The 21,933-nt window shown below is 38.1% G+C and overlaps 1 protein-coding gene and 1 long non-coding RNA gene across 17 annotated transcripts in view; both read right to left on the bottom strand.

Moving 5' to 3' along the window:
- PFDN1 (prefoldin subunit 1) overlaps nucleotides 1-21,933 on the bottom strand; it is an 81,823-nt gene that overhangs the window by 26,737 nt on the left and 33,153 nt on the right. For 14 of the 16 annotated variants that reach the window (XM_044947586.1, XM_006070794.3, XM_044947585.1 and 11 more), the window contains exon 3: nucleotides 15,538-15,622. The exons of 1 other annotated variant lie outside the window; for it this stretch is intronic. In XM_044947586.1, coding sequence (XP_044803521.1) covers nucleotides 15,538-15,622 — 85 coding nt within the window. Of the gene's footprint in view, nucleotides 1-7,471; nucleotides 7,578-15,537; nucleotides 15,623-21,933 lie in introns of all 16 variants that reach the window. One more of the 16 variants, XR_006553370.1, reaches the window with a different exon arrangement.
- On the bottom strand, nucleotides 12,216-15,531 carry LOC123335070. The gene is made up of 2 exons (XR_006553372.2): nucleotides 15,080-15,531; nucleotides 12,216-14,666 (listed from the first exon to the last, which is right to left on the bottom strand). It is a non-coding gene; the product is annotated as an uncharacterized LOC123335070 (long non-coding RNA).

Raw genomic sequence — 21,933 nt, 5'->3', positions numbered from 1 at the left:
GGTCAGCTCTGAGATTAACTAGATGTCGGTCTCTACATTCTGCAATGTCTCCCCAGAGAAAGCAAACTGTCCTTCAACAGACCAGGCCTGCCCAGCTCCAGGTCAGTGCTAATGAGAGAAGGCCACAAAGCCGTAGAAACTTAGGGCTAACTGGGCTGACAGCGACTGCTGCAGCACAAAACCAGGGGCCGCACAGCCCCCTAACCATGGAGGAAGCCGGTCTCATCACTGCAGCTTGGCCCCTTCACAGCAGAGGCTTGCCCATGGGGGTGCTCACTCAGTTCTCTGAATTCACACTGCACACGGTCCACACCTCTGTACAGAGCTTTTACATCCTGCTGCAGTGCCCTTGGTTCAGTACATGACCTTTTTTATACCTCCTATAAGCAGCTACCTTTTCTCCTTAGTTGATCTAATCCAGTTCTATGACTTTAAATGCCACCTACAAACTGACAATTTATAGACAATTCTCAATTTTATTTCACTAGCCTGGAGTTCCAGATTCCTATTTCCAACTGTCTATTCAACATTTCTACTTGGGTGTCTAACAGTATCTCAAAGGTTAACAAGGCCCAAAACAACTTTCAATTTGCTTTTAAAATTACTTTTGAAACTTGAAAATTGACTAAGAAATACTGATCTATGCATTATCAACAGCATATATGTTCCCATAAACATGCAGAATCTCTGTGGAGCCCATCACACATGGAGTGCTGTGTGGAAACCAGAGTGAATGAAGAGCATTGCACTGGGAACAACTACTCACCCAGAACAAGGAGAACTTAAAGGGAGTATACACCATACTGATTTCATTCATTTTAGCCTCCACTTCTTTCCCTTAGGCCTTTCCAGCTTCGTTTTTCACTTTAACTCTCCATTCTACCACTCTACTTTCAGACTTCTGGTCATAGCATTTTTTTGCTTTGAAATGCTGACCCCCCTGAACCAATCCTATGTATTAATAATAAAATTCTAATTGATCTTCAAGGCCCAGCTAAAATGCCTCCTTCTCTCATGAACCCAATCCAGATCTCTACAACAGGTGATGAGTGATATATGTGGGAGGAAGGAAGTATGATTCTTTTGTGACAGGTTCAAAACTTTCAGTCTCTTTCATCCCTACACTCAGTTGTTTTGGCTCTACCTTAGAATATATCCAGATTCTGATCATCTCCACTGCTACCACCATGGTCCAAGCCACCATCAATCTTAATGCAACAGCCTCCTGACAAGTCTCCTTGCTCCCACACTTACTCTCCATAATCCATTCTCACCAAAGCATCCAGAATGGTGAAATTTAAAATGTAAATGTAAATCAGATAATACCATTCCTCTGGTTCAAAACCCTCCCAAAACTCCCAACTTCAGACCATAATACAAAATCCTTAATATGGCCTACAAAGCCCTATATAATCTATTCCCTGATACCTCTCTGATTTCATCTCCTACTATTCTTGCTCACTCAGCTCCAGCTGACATGGCCTCCTTGCTGTTCCCACAACTCATCAAATATGCTCTCACCTCCAGCGTTTTTATACTCACTGTTCCCTCTGCTTGGAACCCTCTTCTCCGAGATGTACTCATAGCTTGCTCTCTTACTCTCTTCAGGTCTCTCTGCTCAAATATCACCATGTCAGAGAAACCCTCCCTGTCAGCACTACATAAGACAGCTTATATCTCACCATTCTCTCTTTATCCTGTGTTGTTTGTTTTTCTAACATTTATCAATTATTTATTATCTGTCCCCTCACTCCCATTCTCCAGAATATAAGTTTCATGCCTTCAGGGTCTTTGCTAATTATGTTTTCTTTGCCTATAATAGTGCATGGCACACAGTATTACAATAGACTGTAGGTTTCTTGATGTATAAAAATAAGAACAAAAAACCTCCATAGTTAGTCAAAACACCAAAGTATACTGTATAATCAAGACACCCAGCAAACATTTAATGATGCATTTTTTTTTACATGCATACACTTCTTCTGGCCAACTTATTACTGGCCAGAGTCTTAGCTCATGAATCTTAGAATTGTTTACCCAGGTGGCACTAGTGGTAAAGAATCTGTGCCAATGCAGGAGACAGAAGAGATACAGGTTTGCTCCCTGGGTCTGGAAGATCCCCTGGAGGAAGAAATGACAACCCACTCCAGCATTTTTGCCTAGAAAATCTCACAGACAGAGGAACCTGGCAGGCTACAATCCATGTGGTCACAAAGAGGTAGACAGGACTGAGTGCACACACAGCCCAAAGGAAGGAACATCCACTGTAGGTGGGAAATTCAAACCCTGATACTGAAAGCATCAACACTTAAAAATTAAGGCAGCTGACATTTTACAATTAATTTCAAAACTTGATCCATTTCAAGGATCAACTCTAGTACCAGAAGCTCCTCTTCCTCTTATGTTTTCCATCACCATCTACCTTTTATTTCCCTCTCATGCCTTCTCTAAAGAGATAAAGACACTAAGCCTGCCTTAATGAAGAATCTGAATTTGAACCTCAAAAATCCAGAAGTGCAAAGTGATTTTTTTTTTTAACAAATTTCTAGAGCTGATTAAACTTGGCCATAAATGATATCAATCTTGAGCTACTTGTAACGGTTTTAAGTGCTGCCATACATGTCATTCCACATGAATCACAAGACTTCATCATCAACTATATAGCACAGGTAGTGCTGAAGACTGTGCTCTAAATTGTATCTCTAAGACCCTTTAGTTCAGTTAAAATGATTACGTGTTTCATTAAATTAGGCAGTAAGGCAGGCTGGTGACTTAAGAAATGCCTAAAAGGAGTAAGCATTCCCAAAGCTTGCAGTGTCCAACCGCTCAGATTTCAAAGCTTTAGGTAAATATCAGGATCTTCATTAAAAACAGGCTTTCCCAAGATACTCCTTAGCAAGAATCTCTAATAAAAGCAATCCATTCTTTCTTTGGCAGTAAAGTGGCCAGATTCAAACCAAAACAAAACACACACAGAAAAAAAACAAAACAATTATTACACAAAGGGATTTCTGGATAGGACTTCAGACGCAAAAATCAATAAGCAACTTCAGAATATAAAAATCAATAAATGCTCAGGTGAGTCAACAAAGAATGTGGAATACCAGAAATATAACTGCAAATTTGCTTCCAATTTTCACACACTCTACTGCTGGTAAATGCATAACAGGGGACAAGAAAGACACTTAACTCATTCCTTCAGTTATCATCAATTCCTGGGTGGGGAGATCCCCTGCAGAAGGGATAGGCTACCCAACTCCAATATTCTTGGGCTTCCCTTGTCGCTCAGCTGATAAAGAATCCACCTGAAATGCGGGAGACCTGGGTTTGATCCCTGGGTTGGGAAGATCCCCTGGAGGACAGGAAGGCTACCCACTCCAGTATTCTGGCCTAAAAAATTCCATGGACTGTATAGTCCACGGGGTCACAAAGAGTCAAACACAAATGAGCGACTTTCATTTCAGTGATCTTCAATACTTTACTAACAAGTACTAGATTGCTTTCATTCCAATCCCAAAGAAAGGCAATGCCAAAGAATGCTCAAACTACCACACAATTGCACTCATCTCACATGCTACTAAAGTAATGCTTAAAATTTCTTCAAGCCAGGCCTCAGCAATACGTGAACTGTGAACTTCCAGATGTTCAAGCTGGTTTTAGAAAAGGCAGAGGAACCAGAGATCAAATTGCCAACATCCACTGGATCATGGAAAAAGCAAGAAAGTTCCAGAAAAACATCTATTTCTGCTTTATTGACTATGCCAAAGCCTTTGACTGTGTGGATCACAATAAACTGTGAAAAATTCTGAAAGAGATGGGAATACCAGACCACCTGACCTGCCTCTTGAGAAACCTGTATGCAGGTCAGGAAGCAACAGTTAGAACTGGACATGGAACAACAGACTGGTTCCAAATAGGAAAAGGAGTACGTCAAGGCTGTATATTGTCACCCTGCTTCTTTAACTTATATGCAGAGTACATCTTGAGAAACGCTGAGCTGGAGGAAACACAAGCTGAAATCAAGATTGCCAGGAGAAATATCAATAACCTCAGATATGCAGATGACACCACCCTTATGACAGAAAGTTAAGAAAAACTCAAGAGCCTCTTGATGAAAGTGTAAGAGGAGAGTGAAAAAGTTGGCTTAAAGCTCATCATTCAGAAAACTAGGATCACAGCATCCGGTCCCATCACTTCATGGCAAATAGATGGGAAACAGTGGCTGACTTCATTTTTGGGGGCTCCAAAATCACTGCAGATGGTGATTGCAGCCATGAAATTAAAAGATGCTTACTCCTTGGAAGGAAAGTTAGGACCAACCTAGAGAGCATATTGAAAAGCAGAGACATTACTTTGCCAAAAAAGGTCCATCTAGTCAAGGCTATGGTTTTTCCTGTGGTCATGTATGGATGTGAGAGTTGGACTGTGAAGAAGGCTGAGCGCCGAAGAACTGATGCTTTTGAACTGTGGTGTTGGAGAAGACTTTTGAGAATCCCTTGGAATGCAAGGAGATCCGACCAGTCCATCCTAAATGAGATCAGTTCTGGGTGTTCATTGGTAGGACTGATGTTGAAGCTGAAACTCCAATACTTTGGCCACCTCATGCGAAGAGCTGATTCACTGAAAAGACCCTGATGCTGGGAAAGATTGAGGGCAGGAGGAAAAGGGGACGACAGAGGATGAGGTGGTTGGATGGCATCACCGACTCAATGGACATGGGTTTGGGTGGACTCCGGGAGTTGGTGATGGACAGGGAGGCCTGGCGTGCTGCGGTTCATGGGGTTGCAAAGAGTCAGACACAACTGAGCGACTGAACTGAAATGACTGACTAGATTGCTATCTCCACTTTACAGAAAGTTATTTCTACTACTAGAAAGAAGTTAAGGTGAAGAAAGATCAAGAGCCAAATCCACAGAAAGGTTTATGCTGGCAATGTGAGTTAAAATTATCAATACATGCAGATGTACTGAAGTCACATATGTGATTAATTTTAAACAACCTGACTCTCTGGGAACACTGAGTTAGTGTAGTAGAGAATACTATATAGATGTCTATTCTTACAATATCCATTTCTAATCACCATCTTCTCCACCTCACCCTCTCTCACAGGCTAACTGCACATTTCCACTGTCAAAAACCACATTAAAGTTATGCAAAAGACCACAACCACTTGGTTAATCTCAAGCATAACCACTGATTAGAACAAGCTCTTTGAGTCCCCCAGCTCCGGCTCTCCACTATAAGTGGATGTGCATATGTGAGCCCTATGGGCTTGGGGAAAGAGAGAGCTCAATGTACTTGTCAGCACTTCAAACAAAAAACCCATTCAATGAGAATGGCACCATGTTACTTTTGCCCTTTCTCCTTAGGAACTAAATTAAACAGATTACAGACAGTGGCAAGAGCTGGTCTTATAACAGCCTCCCCCTTATTTGTTATTTTTAGCAATTTAGTCCGACAACGCCCGACAACTAAACATGCCTAGAATAGCTAAAGGGAGGGGGGATTATCAGATACTACCAGCAAAACACTAGTCATCACTTCCTCCAACCCTAAGAAAGAATCATTTTCCATGTCTTTATAACATCACACAGCATTTGAGCTTTTAGAGTCTCATATAAAAACAGAGCACGTATAAAACATCAGTGGAAACTGATAATGCTTCCTGACATGAAGTATTGTTCCACCCTCATGTGTTTTCTTAAAAACAAAAGCAGAATAAAATGAACTAAACTGTTTTATACAAAAGTTAGGAGTTTAATGCATGTGTGTCCATTTTGGAAAAATTCCCTCACAAGATAATTACCTACCCAAAAGAACAGCCTCATGAATAGTGATGGAATTCAAATATTTTTATTATCCTGGTGGCAAGTGAGAGATTTGTTTGAAACAAGACAAAGTGAGATGGGAGAAAATCCTCTAATTAATCATAATTAGCAAGACAGCATCAACCATCAACAGTACTTTTAAATGAAATAATGGAGTAAAAATGCTTTGAAAAATGAATAAAATGGTAAAAATAAAAATAGTAAAGCCCTAAGAAGTATAACTATCTATATCAGATTAACTAAAATTCATTAAAACACATTTTATAAAATTTGCCACTTATAAAAAATGTCCACATACACTCAAGGAATTTAATAATTTTTCAACATTTTCTGAATATTTTTGCCACTCTTCTAAGTATCATGTATTTTACATGATCACTAAAAGATAAAACACTACAAATAATAACATTCCTTGAGAATGCTACTTTATGAATGTGGAGTTAATAAGCTATTACACAGCTCTATCCAAAAGTATCTCTAGAACAGGTGATACCTAATGTAAACTACCTTTAAGCCATCACACACACAATCTCTGTGATTTCAGTAACTTAAACAACTACTGCAAAGATCAAAGGAGATGCTATCACCTTGTATTACATTTTAGCTGGCAAAGCTATAGACAGACAACTAATTTTATTTACCTGCAAAAATATGATTACAATTTACTTTTTTAAATTAAGATAATGATCTTAATAGAAAGGAAACTGGGTTTTTTTGTTCTGGTCTGCCTCCCTTCATCTTTTCATTTTAAGGGGGCATTTTTGCTTCTAAAGTGGCAATTCAAAAAAAGAACAAGGTTCTAACAATAAGTGTAATAGAAGTAACCCTAGATATCTTCTAGTCCAACCTTCTTCTTTTACAGATGAGGACATCGAGGGTTAGAATACAGCAAGGGCTAGAATCCAGAACTCATAACTCAACAGAAGGCATTTAAATGAGAATTTAGTATTTAAATTAGGAATTTAGAGTAACGAATGCTCTACTACAAGTCTAGTTGACTTTGAGATCTCTATTTATACAGGTTCAAATATTAGTTTGGATCTTGTTTTTTTGAGTTAACATACACAGTGTGCTCATTTAATACAGGTGTGGCCTGTCCACATTAAGTATTGAACAACTCATTTCTTCTGGACAGCATCTATTACTTCAGATTAAAGGAGACCTACCATATAAAGACCGATCAGAGTAAGAATTTAGTACGTGCTGTGTGTGCAAAGTCCTTTAGTCACATCTGACTCTTTGCAACCCGATGGACTGTAGCCTTCCACACTCCTTTGTCCGTGGGATTTTCCAGGCAAGAATAATGGAGTGGGTTGCCATGGCCTCCTCTCGGGAATCTTCTCAACCCAGGGATCAAACCTGCATCTCATGTCTCCTGTATTGGCAGGACGGTTCTTCACCACTACTGCCACCTGGGAAGCCCCAAAAATCTAGTACAAACAAAAGTATACTGACCAACTTCACCTTACCATCAAGTTACAAGAGCAAGGAGGCATACAAATAACAGAACACAAAATTCAAATTCTAACTCATCAAAAGAAATAGTTCACTAGGCAGCCTGAAAATGAATGGAGGAACTCTCAGGCATGGGAGGGAGGAGGCTAAGGACAAATATTTATGGCTAGACAAAGAAAAATACAGACCATATAAAGCATACAGCAGCAAAGGTTGAGGTCAACAACCCTCTAAAGCATTCAAAGGAAGAGTCTGGTGTGGTTACGGACATGTGTTCCACCCTGGGAATGTATCCTAGAAGAAAAGAATAACTGAATCAAGATGCAAAAAGCTTAATTCTGGACTAACTGGAATGCAAAACCTTTTTAAAATCTTAATCACAAAATGAAGACACAGAAATGAACAGATCAAATCAAACGAGTATGTGTGTAAAATATCTGTAATATGCACTTCAGAGACAAACAAGAAATGGTCAATAAAGGGCAAATGTATCTGGACTGGTTACATCTAAGTTCTTACCAGAACTGAAATACTTCTACTGAGGAAATGAAATATACAGACAGTTTACATTTGGGCAAATACTAGCACTTGAATCATATCACATATATATTTACCAAGATACTGATAATATTGATAATAACCAATAAATACTCAACCAGAAAAAGGACCATACATGGGCTTTTTCAGATTCACTCTCCTCTGAAAGCCACAGAGGAGGATCACATAGCTACATTAAGCTACATGTCCTAAAACACCAGGACATGCAGAGAGAGAGAGAGAGAGAGAGAGTGTGTTTGTGTGTGTGTGTGTGTAATATATATATACATATATAGTTCACTATAACTCTAGCCTTCCAACCATCAGGCCCTTTTAGATTTAAGTCTTAAGTAACTAAAAACTATGTTAAAAACATTCATTTTTATGTATGCTGAGAATGCAAATGAACTCTACAAAGAGATAAGTATTCATCAGATACACAGATGACACTACCCTTATGGCAAAAAGCGAAGAACCTAAAGAGCCTCTTGATGAAAATGAAAGAGGAGAGTGAAAAAGCTGGCTTAAAACTCAACATTCAAAAAATAAAGATCATGGCATCTAGTCCCATCATTTCATGGCAAATAGATGGGGAAACAATGGAAACAGTGACAGACTTTTTTGGGCTCCAAAATCACTGCAGATGGTGACTGCAGCCATGAAATTCAAAGACACTTGCTCCTTGGAAGAAAAGCTATGACCAACCTAGACAGCATATTAAAAAGCAGAGACATTACTTTGCCGACAAAGGTCCATCTAGTCAAAGCTATGGTTTTTCCAGTAGTCATGTATGGATGTAAGAGTTGGACTATAAAGAAAGCTGAGTGCCAAAGAATTGATGCTTTTGAACTGTGGTGTTGGAGAAGACTCTTGCGAGTCCCTTGGACTGCAAGGAGATCCAACCAGTCCATCCTAAAGGAAATCAGTCCTAAATATTCATTGGAAGGACTGATGTTGAAGCTGAAACTCCAATACTTTGGCCACCTGATGCAAAGAACTAACCCATATGAAAAAACCCTGATGCTGGGCAAGACTGAAGGCAGGAAGAGAAGGGGACAACAGATGATGAGATGGCTGAATGGCATCACTGACTCGATGAACATGAGTTTGAGCAAGCTCCGGGAGTTGGTGATGGACAGGGAAGCCTAGCATGCTGCAGTCCATGGGGTCGCAAAGAGTCAGACACAACTGAGTGACTGAACTGATTCATATCTGAAATCCCAACATATGGAACAATAAGAGAAGTTTCACCCAAGACTCCCAAATTCAAATCAACATAGAAAAGAGATGATTTGCTAAACTTGCAATTTTTTTTTTTTCAATTTTAAAGATACCAGACATGCCTAGCTATCTAGTTACTACTGAAGGTGGGTACTCACCAAGCTAACTTTTAGAGCACAGACATTTTATATTTCACTTCTCTCTAGACACTCAAACTCCCCTGGGATACAGTAGGAGATGTCTTTGGAAAACAGATCTCCTCAGCAAGAGGCTAAGCGATAAACTATGCAAATATTTTATGAAAACATCTTGTCTTCTTAAGGGTAAAAATGAGCTGTCTGCATGTACCCCAGTGTTCACTGCAGCACTACTTAAAACAGCCAGGACATGGAAGCAACTTAAGATGTCCATCGACAAATGAATGATGGCGGTACATATATTCAAAGGGATATTAGCCATAAAAAAGAACAAATTTGAGGATGAACCTAGAGCCTGTTATGCAGAGTGAACTAAGTCAAAAAGAAAAAGACAAATATCATATATTAATGCATATATATATATATATATATATGGAATCTAGAAAAATGGTACTGATCAATCAATTTGGGGAGTCACAACAGAGATGCAGACATACAGAACAGACTTGTGGACATAGTGGGGGAAGGAGAGGGTCGGATGAATTGACAGAGTTAGCACTGAATCTAATAGATTACCATATGTAAAACAACCAGTGGGAATTTGCTGTATGACACAGGGAACTCAATCAAGTCCTCTGTAACAACCAAGACCAGTGGGATAGGATATAGGTGGGAAGGAGGTTCAAGAGGCAGGGGACATATGTATACCAATGGCTGATTCATGTTGATACACGGCAGAAACCAACACAACACTGTAAAGCTATCATCCTCCAATTAAAAATTTTAAAAATGAGCTGTCTGGAAAGATAAATTGTGGCGCAACTATATAACGGACTACATACAGCAATGAAAATGAACAAATCACAATCTCAACATGAACATATCGAATAGTTTACAGACACAATGTTGAGGGAAAGAAGAAAAGCAAAAAATATGGAGATTGATGTTGTTCATATAAAGTTCAAAAACTTTTGAGGGGTACCTACAGAGGTAGTAAAACTTTTTATAAAAGAAAATAAATATCCAGAAGTTACAGTTACCTGGGGGAGGGGGAGAACAGGTGAATGGAAGTGGGTGGCACTCTGGTGTCCTGTCAATGTTTGATTTCTTGACTTGGATGATTGTTACAGGTGACTGCTTTATCATTACTGATTCAACTACATGAATTTTAATACACATTTCTGTAAATGCTGTATTTCACTACAAAATAAAGAAATGACGAATTTTTTAATGGATTCTAAACTCTGAGGTACGCAAGCAGATGAACCACTGGGTATAATTCTTGTTTAATATATGTAAAACATTCTGCCACTGGCTTTGCTCTCACCTGCCCTTCTCTCTTCATTGAAAACACAGATAAGAATCAGTGCTTAACATACAGTAGTGTCCACCTGACATCACCTCCAAAGAGGCTGTCCCATCATACACACAAAGGTACCAGCTCAAAAGTGAAGTATTTAGGGCAAAAACTAGGCATCCATCCAAGTGCCTACCAGTCACCACCCATGCTGTGGAAAAAATGATCCTCCTTAGGCAGAGTGAAATATCCTTAATCATGGGAACTACTCCAAAACATTTTCTCATCAGAGTCTCAGAACTCAGCCAACTGCAGAGTGTCACAGGCACCTCCTATCCACTTTTCTTGCCACTAGTCTTCCTACTTGTTTCAGGAACTATCATCTGACTATAAGAGCCACTTTTATGGAAGAGTCAGGACTTGCACAGTTTCTCAGATTTTACTTATAGCATGGGCTGGAGAGCTATTTCACAACTCTGGGATTGAAACATTCTGCGTCAGAGTGGTATTATGCAGGGCAGAATGTCTTAATTTCCTTATTCTTATTTTTTATTGTGTCATTGCTGAGCTAACCTGGGTGGTGAAGGGTGGGAACCACGTCAGAGAAAGAGAGGAAGGAAAGCCGTCAACCAATATTTGCATGTGCCTAAAATATAAGGTGAATTTTAGACTTTAGGCAGATGAGCCTGAAGCAGTAATTCAATGAGAGAGAACACAGGAGAATGATGGTCAAAATGTATTCAAACACATCACTGAAAGCTTACAGTTATCTCAAGTATTCCAAATACTTGAGAGTCAAAGGCAAAAGGGGTCAAAAATTCAGCTCTAGCTCATCTAAATGCTGAATCTAAGTTTTTGCCAACTGTAAAAGTCCACAAGTAATTGTTTTTTGGTGTTTTTTTTTTACCCCCCAAAAGTGAGCAGAAATATAGGATGTATTTTTCACTCTTTAGAAGATATATATCTCTTCAATCCATCAATAAGGTTTTAGGTCACTTTAACTAAAACTGAAATAAAAACAAACAAACAAAAAAAACAACTCAGGTCTTCCCTGGTGGTCCTGTGGTTAGGAATCCGCCTGCCAGTGCAGGGGATGCAGGTTCAATCCCTGGTTCAGGAAGATGCCATATGCTGCAGGGCAACTAAGCTTGTGGACCACAACCACTGAGCCCACACCGCCAACAAGCCACCACAATGAGAAGGCCCCGCACTGCAACTACACAGTAGCCCCTACTCACTGCAACAAAAAAAGCCCGCAAGCAGCAACAAAGACCCAGAGCAGCCATAAAAAAAATAAAACTTTAAAAAATTTGTACTTTCCCGGAGAAGGGGATGGCAATCCACTCCAGGATTCTTGCCTGGAAAATCCCACAGACAGAGGAGCCTGGTGGGCTACAGTCCATTGGGTCGCAAAGAGTCGGACACAGCTGAGCAAACAACACTACATTACTACTGTATTTTGTGTCTGATACCTCAAAAGTGTCTGTGAGTTTAATGATAGGGTGTCTAATTAAATTCTTAAATCTCAAAAAAATAAAAACTTGTACTTTCTTTATGTAGCAATGCTGTATATTTCAAAAATTATTTTTATACAGACAGATGAGACACATAAAGTCCTAATCAGAAATCCCAGTTATATGCATGTCATTTTTAAGAAGTACAATTTTATACTTTCTAATAACATATACTGTATTATGTGTTATATACTCAGGCAGCTTCCTTAAAGTTATTTGTTATCAGTATTTTTAAAAAAAATAATGAATTCCCTCAATGACATAAACAACATGGTTACTCTACCATACTAAAGGCATCATTTTATTTTTTCTCTTCAATTGGAGTAGCATCATTGGTCTGCTAATCACCACGAGGATGAAACTGTGACATTTGCTCCCAGAACCTGATCAATCATCTTTATAAAGGAAAGGTAAAAATCTATATAACACTATCACATTGTGAGTCTGTTATGAAGACACTTCCTAATCTAACCCAAGAAACTGATTATAGCCTGAAAAACCAACATAGGGGTATTAAAATGTAAAATACTGAATTTTAGAAAGAAAAAGACAGCCTATCTTCCCAAGGTTAACATGGTACTTATTTCTACCCTTCTAGTAGGTAACAGAACTCCCTATTAAGAGGACATGAGAGCAGAGACTCCCCTGGAGGTCCAGTGGGTAAGACTCTGGGCTTCCACTGCAGGGGCCATGGGTCTAATCCCTGGTTGGGGAACTAAGGACGTGAGTGCAACATTATAGTATTCCCACTTTTGCTCCAGAAGAGGAAAAGGGCCAGAAAATGAGATACCAGGCTAGTTGACAATGTCAGCACAGCATACTAGCGTTATTAAAAGCTAAACAAATTTCAGGTAATCCTTGCACTCATAAGTTAAGGACTAGGGGAAAAAAATATGGAGAGGGCAAAAAGAAACTAAGAATGGAGGTGGAGAAAAGGCAGTCTAAAAAATTACTAACTAAGGTGGGCTCTCAGATCAGACCAGCACCTATGCTACGTCATGGTTGATCCATAGTGTCATTTATATAGACTTCTGGTAGGGGATGCAAAGGCATACCCAGCGAACCAGGTCAGAAACTGGAACTCTTGACCCAAACCAAAAACCTTACTTCATAAGGGATGAAAGGTGCTAAACGAAGCAGCCTGGCCTTAGTCTGCAGAGTTATTGTATAAATTATGCTTCCTCAACTTAACAGTAAGGTATCTGAGGGTTCAAAATTATTAACAATAATGATAAGTATGTTGGACTGGCAAGAAATACTAATGCTCAAAAGAAGAGACTATATTTGAAAGGCAGAGTAATAACTGGAAGACCTTGAGAAAAACTATTTAGAGCTCTGAATCTGTATCAGGCTTCCCAAGTAATAGGAAGTAATATTTGTAATGACTTCAACTGATAATAGTTTATAGGCTCAAATCCTCACATTGTGCTATGAAACTAGAAAAATTAGAACAAGGGGAAAGCACTTAATTTAATACTGAGGAATCAGAAGATGCTTCTTAGAAGTAGCCCTAAACTAAGATCTTAAGGATTAACAGAGTTGGTAGGAAGAAGAAGAATAAGTTCCCAGACAGAACTACTCTTTTTATAGTTGTTAACAAGCATTTCAAATACCAAAAAGCGAGCTAATCTAGTCTATCATCTGACAGATATAAGAATACTCTTACCAGTATTTGAGAGACTCCATGAAAGGAAACTTTTGGAAAATGAATTTCCTGATATTCACCAGAGCTAAATAGTATGCTAAAATCATCATCTGTGGCAATTTTACACCTTGATGTTTCTTTTTAACTATGAAAGTTAACATATACTTGTTACAATTTACCCAACACAGAGGTTATAAGAAAAAAACAATTACAGCCACACCCCATCTAATTTCCTTAGGGTAACTAGTGTTAATTTAATAGACACTTACAACAATCATACTCAATGTTCATATACAGATCTTGGCTTTTGTTTGTTTTCATTAAAAGAAAATTATTTACACATTACTTTGCCACTTATTCATCAGGACAATGTTTAGATATATCTATCAACAATTGCAAAAACACATTTTCTTTTTCTTTTTTTTGGTACTCTACATGAAATAGTTTTGTTCACTTGTTTTTTTTTAAAGGTATTTTTGTTTGGAAAACTCAACCTAGAAGAGTTGGGCTGACAAAAATAATAAAGTAGGAAATAATAAAAACCTGATTACTACAAGGCAAGTTTTCTTTTTTCTGTTGTTTGCTTATTTGTTTTGTTTCACAATACATTTTCTAAGTTACAAAGCCATTATCAAGTCTGCTTAAATTTTAATCAGTAGTCAAACAAAAATAAGCCTAAGTAACCTAAAACACCACATCCTTGCCCAGGCCATGCCAAGTTGGTGTCCTTGAGAAATCCCCAAAAGGCTATAAGGGATGTCTCATCAATTCAGTAAAAGGCTGAGTCAGATTCTGAACCACTGCCTCAAATACTATTCAAAGAAATTAGATAAAGTGACCTATGAAGTCACTGAATCCACCCCCACCTCAGGAAATCTTGGTCCCCAAAAATAATGACCAATTTTTTGTCCTTTCCAACTTTTACTACACAGAGGATAGACCATTCACCAAAGTCCAAGAAAACTATTTCATTAAAGGTTTTAAGGACTTTCCAGGTGCCTTCCCTGAAAGCTCATCTGGTAAAGAATCCACCTGCAATGCAGGAGACCCCAGTTCAATCCCTGTGTTGGGAAGATCTCCTGGAGAAAAAAATGGCAACCCGCTCCAGTGTTCCTGGACAGAGGAGCCAGGCAGGCTACAGTCCATGGGATCACAAAAAGTCAGACACGAGTCGTACAACTAAACAGCAACAGCAAAGGTTTTAATGTGTAAGAAGATGATAATAATAAACTCCCTATTTTCCAAACACTTATAAAGTTATTATTCTTACCTATCATCTTTTTCCTTAAGAAAAAAAAGATTGTTTTCTTGACTGGAGCACTATCCTTCAGATAAATAATTAGTTTTAGCTTGGTTGCCATGCCCTCCTTCAGGGAATCCTCCCAATTCAGGGACTGAACCCAGGTCTCCTGCATTGCAGGCGGATTCTTTACTGTCTGAGCCACCAGGGAAGCCCAATTACAGCTTACTACTCACTCTGTCCTTATCTAGAATTACAACATGTAAGAGTCATATATCTAGATTCTTTAACTATTATTATCATTACCCACTCTCACACCCATCTGCCACAATATGTGGTATTCACATACACACTGTGCTTTTATTTTTTAAAAATAAACATGTTCACTCAAAGGAAATGGAAGAAACACATTCAGGTTAACAATATCCTATCCTAAAGTATCCAAAACTCCCTAAAGTTTTAAGAGACTAGTCTTTTTTTTTTTTTTTTGGTCATACACTGCCATAAAAAGACTGCATCATTAGCTCTAGCACAATCAGAAAAAATAAAAACAATGTGACATGACCTTGGCAGGCACACATTTTCATTTCATGTGACAAAATGAGATCATTACTTTTCTCCTAAAAGCTGACTACAGCTATTATTCACTCAAAACCTACTTACTTCCAATTCTTTAATTTTTTCTTCTGCTATCTTCTGTTTCTCTAACAGCTGATTATGAATTGCCTCCTTGGATTGAAGAATAAACCTAAAAACACAAATGGTTGAAGATTAAGCCACTTGACCACTATGTTTATCAATAACCATATGCCACAAATACTAAATGAAGAAAACCAGAAGGATCATCTCCCAACTCAGAACAAATAAAATGCATTATGTTAATATGACCAACTTCCTCACAAAACGTCCTCAGGCTGAAGCCTTCTTGGCTGAGAAGGAATAAAAGTTTAAAAGTAAATTTTGCCTTCAAGAAGGGAATCAGGCTTCAAGGATATTCATAGACAAGAAAAAAAGGAAGGGAGATAAAAATCTATTGCAGGCTAAAAGAAAACTGAACAAACAATAAAAATCTCCCCCCCCCAATTTTAATTTTTCAGTTTTCTGTATCAAATTTTATCTAGATATCTTTCAAACAATATTTGTAAATCACAGCTCTTCCTCCAATCTTTAAAAAATTTTCTCTGAAACAGCAGTAACTCATGACCTTTTAAAGTCACAATCAAGTACTGTGTTAGGATCAATGCATTAGTGTTTATATGAGTTCCTCACACAAAAAGCACTGTATAAGTCCCAGTATCTTTTACTATATCCAGAGTGTATAATACCTCTGAAAAGCTCAAAAAGCACAAGTGGAAATTTTCAACTTTTTCCATTTTACATTCAGGCACATTAGTTACAGTAGGTGAGGGCAGAAATATGGGGAAGCTTTAAAAATTAATACTAAATCTGTTTTGGGACTTTATGTTCATAAGTCTTGCTGCAGGCAAAGGAAGAACAAACTATTTTTATAGCCTAAAGTAAGTAAACTGAAATATTTCCCTTCCACTGGAAGCAAGGGAAAATCTCAATTACTCAAATCTCTTTTCAGAATTGTCCAACTCAGTTATAAAAAATTTTAAAAAAAATTAATTACACAGACTGTTTCTTCTCTTTGCATATAACTTAAGAGTTAAGCAAAAAACTAAACATCATCTCTTAAGAACCCAAAGAAGAAAGCACATTAAGTTAGCAACAGAATGTTTCCTCTACCAAGGGCACAAAAACAACACCCTATCTCACAAAAACAACACTGTATCTAGATAGGTTCTTACCAAGCGGGTTTGTTGTCACACCAGATAACAAAAAAGGACAACTCTAGCTTTGCCCAGACACCTGGGAGGAAACTTCTTTCCTCTCTTCATGAATACACCCTGACATACAAACACAGTATGGTGTGATTCTTTCTTTCACTCCACAAATTATTAAGCATGTGTCCTGACAAAGACAGTCCAGGAAATTTAATTGATAATCCTAGTCTTCAGTACTAACTTGACCCTTTGCAAAAATCTTATTCATATATTTACTGCAAAGATAGCCCACATTCATGAAAAACAAGGATTACCATGTAATGCTTTGTGTCCAAAATACTCATATTATTAGCCCAAGAGACAGGTGCTATTTCTGATAAGACTACTGTTTACAGAATATTTTTCTCAGAACTAATTATTTAGTGTAGTATTCAAGGAAAAGAGTTGTTTTGAACTGTAATAAGTCTTGTGACAACATATAAAAAGTATTACAAATCAAGGCCCCAGAGTTACCAAATTATGTCATTATAAAAACGCACAATTTTACTAACAAAGGCTTTTGGCCAAGGAAATAATTTTCAGAGTAAAATATACATTTTTAAATAGCACTGATTGCTGGCCAGTGAGTAGTATTCTCAAATAACAGGTCATTAGACATTATCTTTATTAGTGTCTGGGAAATTTTCAAAGCTAAGATTAGAGGTCAAGTCATTACTTATGTGGTCTTTAAAAATAAAGTATCTGAACAGATACTAAATCCCTTGAGCAGAAAATAAAATTACTAGAAAGCAAGAACACTCAACAAAAACATGTTTTTCCATGACCACACACCCCTGAGGTATCTATACTGAACTGGGCCAACTTCAAAGGCCAAAGAGATGTCATCAAAGCTGACCAATCTACTTACAAGCCTGAGGACATCTTAGCCTTGAAAATTTTAAACAGGGATGAGTATGGAGTAAAATGCAAATGTCTACTTCAAAGAATAATTACATAGAAAAATTTCAAAAAAAAATTACAGAAAATTTGGTTTAGTCCTCAATTTTCAAAATGCCAAAGATACATTGTATTGAGGATTGGAAGGAGTCCCCAGAAACATTTGGATTTCTGGGAAAAGTCTTTAGAAAACACCTTTATCCGGTGTCAAAAAGAAGAAAAAATGAGTTATTAGATGTTACTTTGAAGACAGCTATTCAAAGAAATAGAGGAAAATAACAGAATGGGAAAGACTAGAGATCTCTTCAAGAAAATTAGAGATACCAAGGGAATATTTTATGCAAAGATGGGCTCGATAAAGGACAGAAATGGTATGGACCTAACAGAAGCAGAAGATATTAAGAAGAGGTGGCAAGAATACACAGAAGAACTGTACAAAAAGATCTTCACGACCCAGATAATCACGATGGTGTGATCACTCACCTAGAGAGTCAGACATCCTGGAATGTGAAGTCAAGTGGGCGTTAGAAAGCATCACTACGAACAAAGCTAGTGGAGGTGATGGAATTCCAGATGAGCTATTTCAAATCCAGAAAGATGATGCTGTGAAAGTGCTGCACTCAATATGCCAGCAAATTTGGAAAACTCAGCACTGGCCACAGGACTGGAAAAGGTCAGTCTTCGTTCCAATCCCAAAGAAAGGCAATGCCAAAGAATGCTCAAACTACCGCACAGTTGCACCCATCTCAGACACTAGTGAAGTAATGCTCAAAATTCTCCAAGCCAGGCTTCAGCAATACGTGAACCGTGAACTTCCAGATGTTCAAACTGGTTTTAGAAAAGGCAGAGGAACCAGAGATCAAATTGCCAACATCCGCTGGATCATGGAAAAAGCAAGAGAGTTCCAGAAAAACATCTATTTCTGCTTTATTGACTATGCCAAAGCCTTTGACTGTGTGGATCACAATAAACTGTGGAAAATTCTTCAAGAGATGGGAATACCAGACCACCTGACCTGCCTCTTGAGAAACCTGTATGCAGGTCAGGAAGCAACAGTTAGAACTGCACATGGAACAACAGACTGGTTCCAAATAGGAAAAGGAGTACGTCAAGGCTGTATATTGTCACCCTGCTTCTTTAACTTATATGCAGAGTACATCATGAGAAACGCTGGGCTGGAAGAAGCACAAGCTGGAATCAAGATTGCCGGGAGAAATATCAATAACCTCAGACATGCAAATGACACCACCCTTATGGCAGAAAGTGAGGAGGGACTAAAAAGCCTCTTGATGAAAGTGAAAGAGGAGAGTGAAAAAGTTGGCTCAAAACTCAACATTCAGAAAACTAAGATCATAGCATCTGGTCCCATCACTTCATGGGAAATAGATGGGGAAACAGTGGGAACAGTGTCAGACTTAATGTTTTTGGGCTCCAAAATCACTGCAGATGGTGACTGCAGCCATGAAATCAAAAGACGCTTACTCCTTGGAAGGAAAGTTATGACCAACCTAGATAGCATATTCAAAAGCAGAGACATTATTTTGCCAAAAAAGGTCCATCTAGTCAAGGCTATGGTTTTTCCAGTGCTCATGTATGGATGTGAGAGTTGGACTGTGAAGAAAGCTGAGCGCCAAAGAATTGATGCTTTTGAACTGTGGTGTTGGAGAAGACTCTTGAGAGTCCCTTGGACTGCAAGGAGATCCAACCAGTCCATTCTAAGGAGATCAGTCCTGGGTGTTCTTTGGAAGGACTGATGCTGAAGCTGAAACTCCAGTACTTTGGCCACCTCATGTGAAGAGTTGACTCACTGGAAAAGACTCTGATGCTGGGAGGGATTGGGGGCAGGAGGATGAGATGGCTGGAAGGCATCACCGACTTGATGGACCTGAGTTTGGGTGAACTCCGGGAGTTGGTGATGGACAGGGAGGCCTGGTGTGCTGCAATTCATGGGATTGCAAAGAGTCGGACACGACTGAGCGACTGAACTGATGAGTGGTATATAATAAGTATTACGTACACTACTTCTCAAAGTAGAGACTCTCATAGGCATCTTGCCTGATGGTTTATGGAAAGCCAAATGGTAGATAAACTGTTCTACAGCTCAGAATGTGCTGCAAAGGAAAAATAGAGCATGAAATGAAAAGTTATTTTCATATAACAAATGATATATCCAAAATGTACTTATTAATCCTCAGTATTACATAACCTACAATTGTCACTGCTTCGTAAAAAAGCCTCTACATTGGAAATCAATGCCATGTGGCTATGCATGTAATCTACCAATGATGCGTAGCCTGCCGTTTCATTTCCTCATTTATTTGTAACTATGCCATTTGAAAAACATAATTTTACAATGACGTCTGGTTTTATCTGAGAAACATCAGAAGCTGTGTTCTGAACTGTCCTGCAGTTTGGTACATAACTTCCGTTTTCTAATGATTCAGCACGTATCAACAGTGTTATTCCCTGCCAAAACACAACCTAGAATCAGTGGCAATGCTGTCTTTTGGCTACACTTGCAAAGTATGGTAACCTGGACACACACTATTCAGAAATAACGATATGCTTATGATAATGCACTTTGTCTGGGTGGGAAATTTTTAGAATATAAAAACATATTTTAGTGGTATTTAAGGAATCCACAAATTATATAGCATAGAAAAAGCTAAATAAGAATGATCATATCTTATTCCTTTGTCTCATTCCATGATGATGAAATAACTTTGCCTGTGTGCACAAAGGCCTACATGCAAATTTTTTTTCCATAGTTTTTTAGCAAAACAAAAACAAACAACAACCTAAATCCCTTAGTAAAAAAGCAATTAAATTACTCAGGCTTTCACAACTCTCCACATTGTAAAAGCCTGAGTAAGACTTCTATTATTGGCATCTTGTAGAGCAGACATCCAGGACAAAGAAAAAAAAATTTTTTTAACATTTTGCTGAGCAACCACAAATATTCCACAAAGTGGAGAAAAGGGAACCTTCGTGCACTGTTGGTGGGGATGTAAATTGGTGCAGTCACTACAGAAAACAGTATAGAGATACCTCAAAAAATTAAATATAGAACTATCCTATTATCCAGCAATTCCACTCCTGAATATTTATAGGAAGAAAATGAAAACACAAATTAGAAAAGATATATTCACCCATATGTTCATTGCATCATTATTTGTAATAGGATATGGAAGGAACCTAAGTGTCCATCAATAGATGAATGGATAAAAGACATAAGATATATACATATATATACACACATAAATATATGAGGAAATATTATTCAGCCATAAGAAGAATGAAATCTTCCCATATGTAACAATATGAATAGAACCAGAGGGTATTACGCTAAGTAAAATTAGTCAAAGGAAGACAAATACCCTATGATTTCACTTATATGTGGAATCTCAAAAACAAATTAACAAACTTAGTAAAAAAAGAAACACTGTTATAGATACAGAGAACTAACAGGAAACCACCAGAGAGGAGGGGCAAGGGGAAGAAACAGGTGAGGGAGATAATGAGGAACAAAATTCCAGGTGCAAAATAAATGAGTCAAAGGTATAAAATGTACAGCATGGGGGTCACACTCAACAGCATCTTTCTGTGGTGACATATCACAACTAGATTTGCCATGGTGATCATTCTGAAATGTACAGAAATATCAAATCACTATGATGTATAACAGGAACTAACATAACATTTTAGGTCAATTATACTTTAAAAACATACTAACTCATAGAAAAAGAAATCAGATTTGTAGTTATGAGAAGCAGGGAGTGAGGGAAGGGGAACTGGATAAAGGCAGTCAAAAGGTACAAACTCCCTATAAGACAAGTAAGTACTAGAGATGTAGTGTTTAACATAGTAAATATAATTAACATTACTGTATGTTATATATGAAGTTGTAGAGTAAGTCCTAAGCGTTCTCATCACAAAGAAAAAATATTTTTCTCTATTCTTTAATTGTGTATCTATGAGATAAATGTTCACTAAACTTAGGTGACAAACATTTCATAATATATGTAAGCCAAATCATTAAGCTGTACACCTTAAACATACACAATGCTTTTTTGTCAACTACATCTCATTAAAACTAACAATAAAAAAAGAAATACAGAGGGCCAAAATGAAGTGAAATGTGGACATGAATTTGAGCCAACTCCAGGAGATAGTGAAGGACAGGGAAGCCTGGTGTGCTGCAGTCCATGGGGTCACAAAGAGTTGAACACAACTTTGCAACTGAACAACTACAAGAAGAAAGCAATAAACTGGTTTTCACCTTGAGCGATTCTGCTGAATCCTAGAGACCATGAGCATCCAAACTGTCAAAGAAACA

This window comes from Bubalus bubalis, chromosome 9 (genome assembly GCF_019923935.1).
Source record: "Bubalus bubalis isolate 160015118507 breed Murrah chromosome 9, NDDB_SH_1, whole genome shotgun sequence".
Lineage (NCBI taxonomy): Eukaryota > Metazoa > Chordata > Mammalia > Artiodactyla > Bovidae > Bubalus > Bubalus bubalis.
Note: the sequence above shows the minus strand (reverse complement) of the source record. Positions and strands in the feature narration are given on the sequence as shown.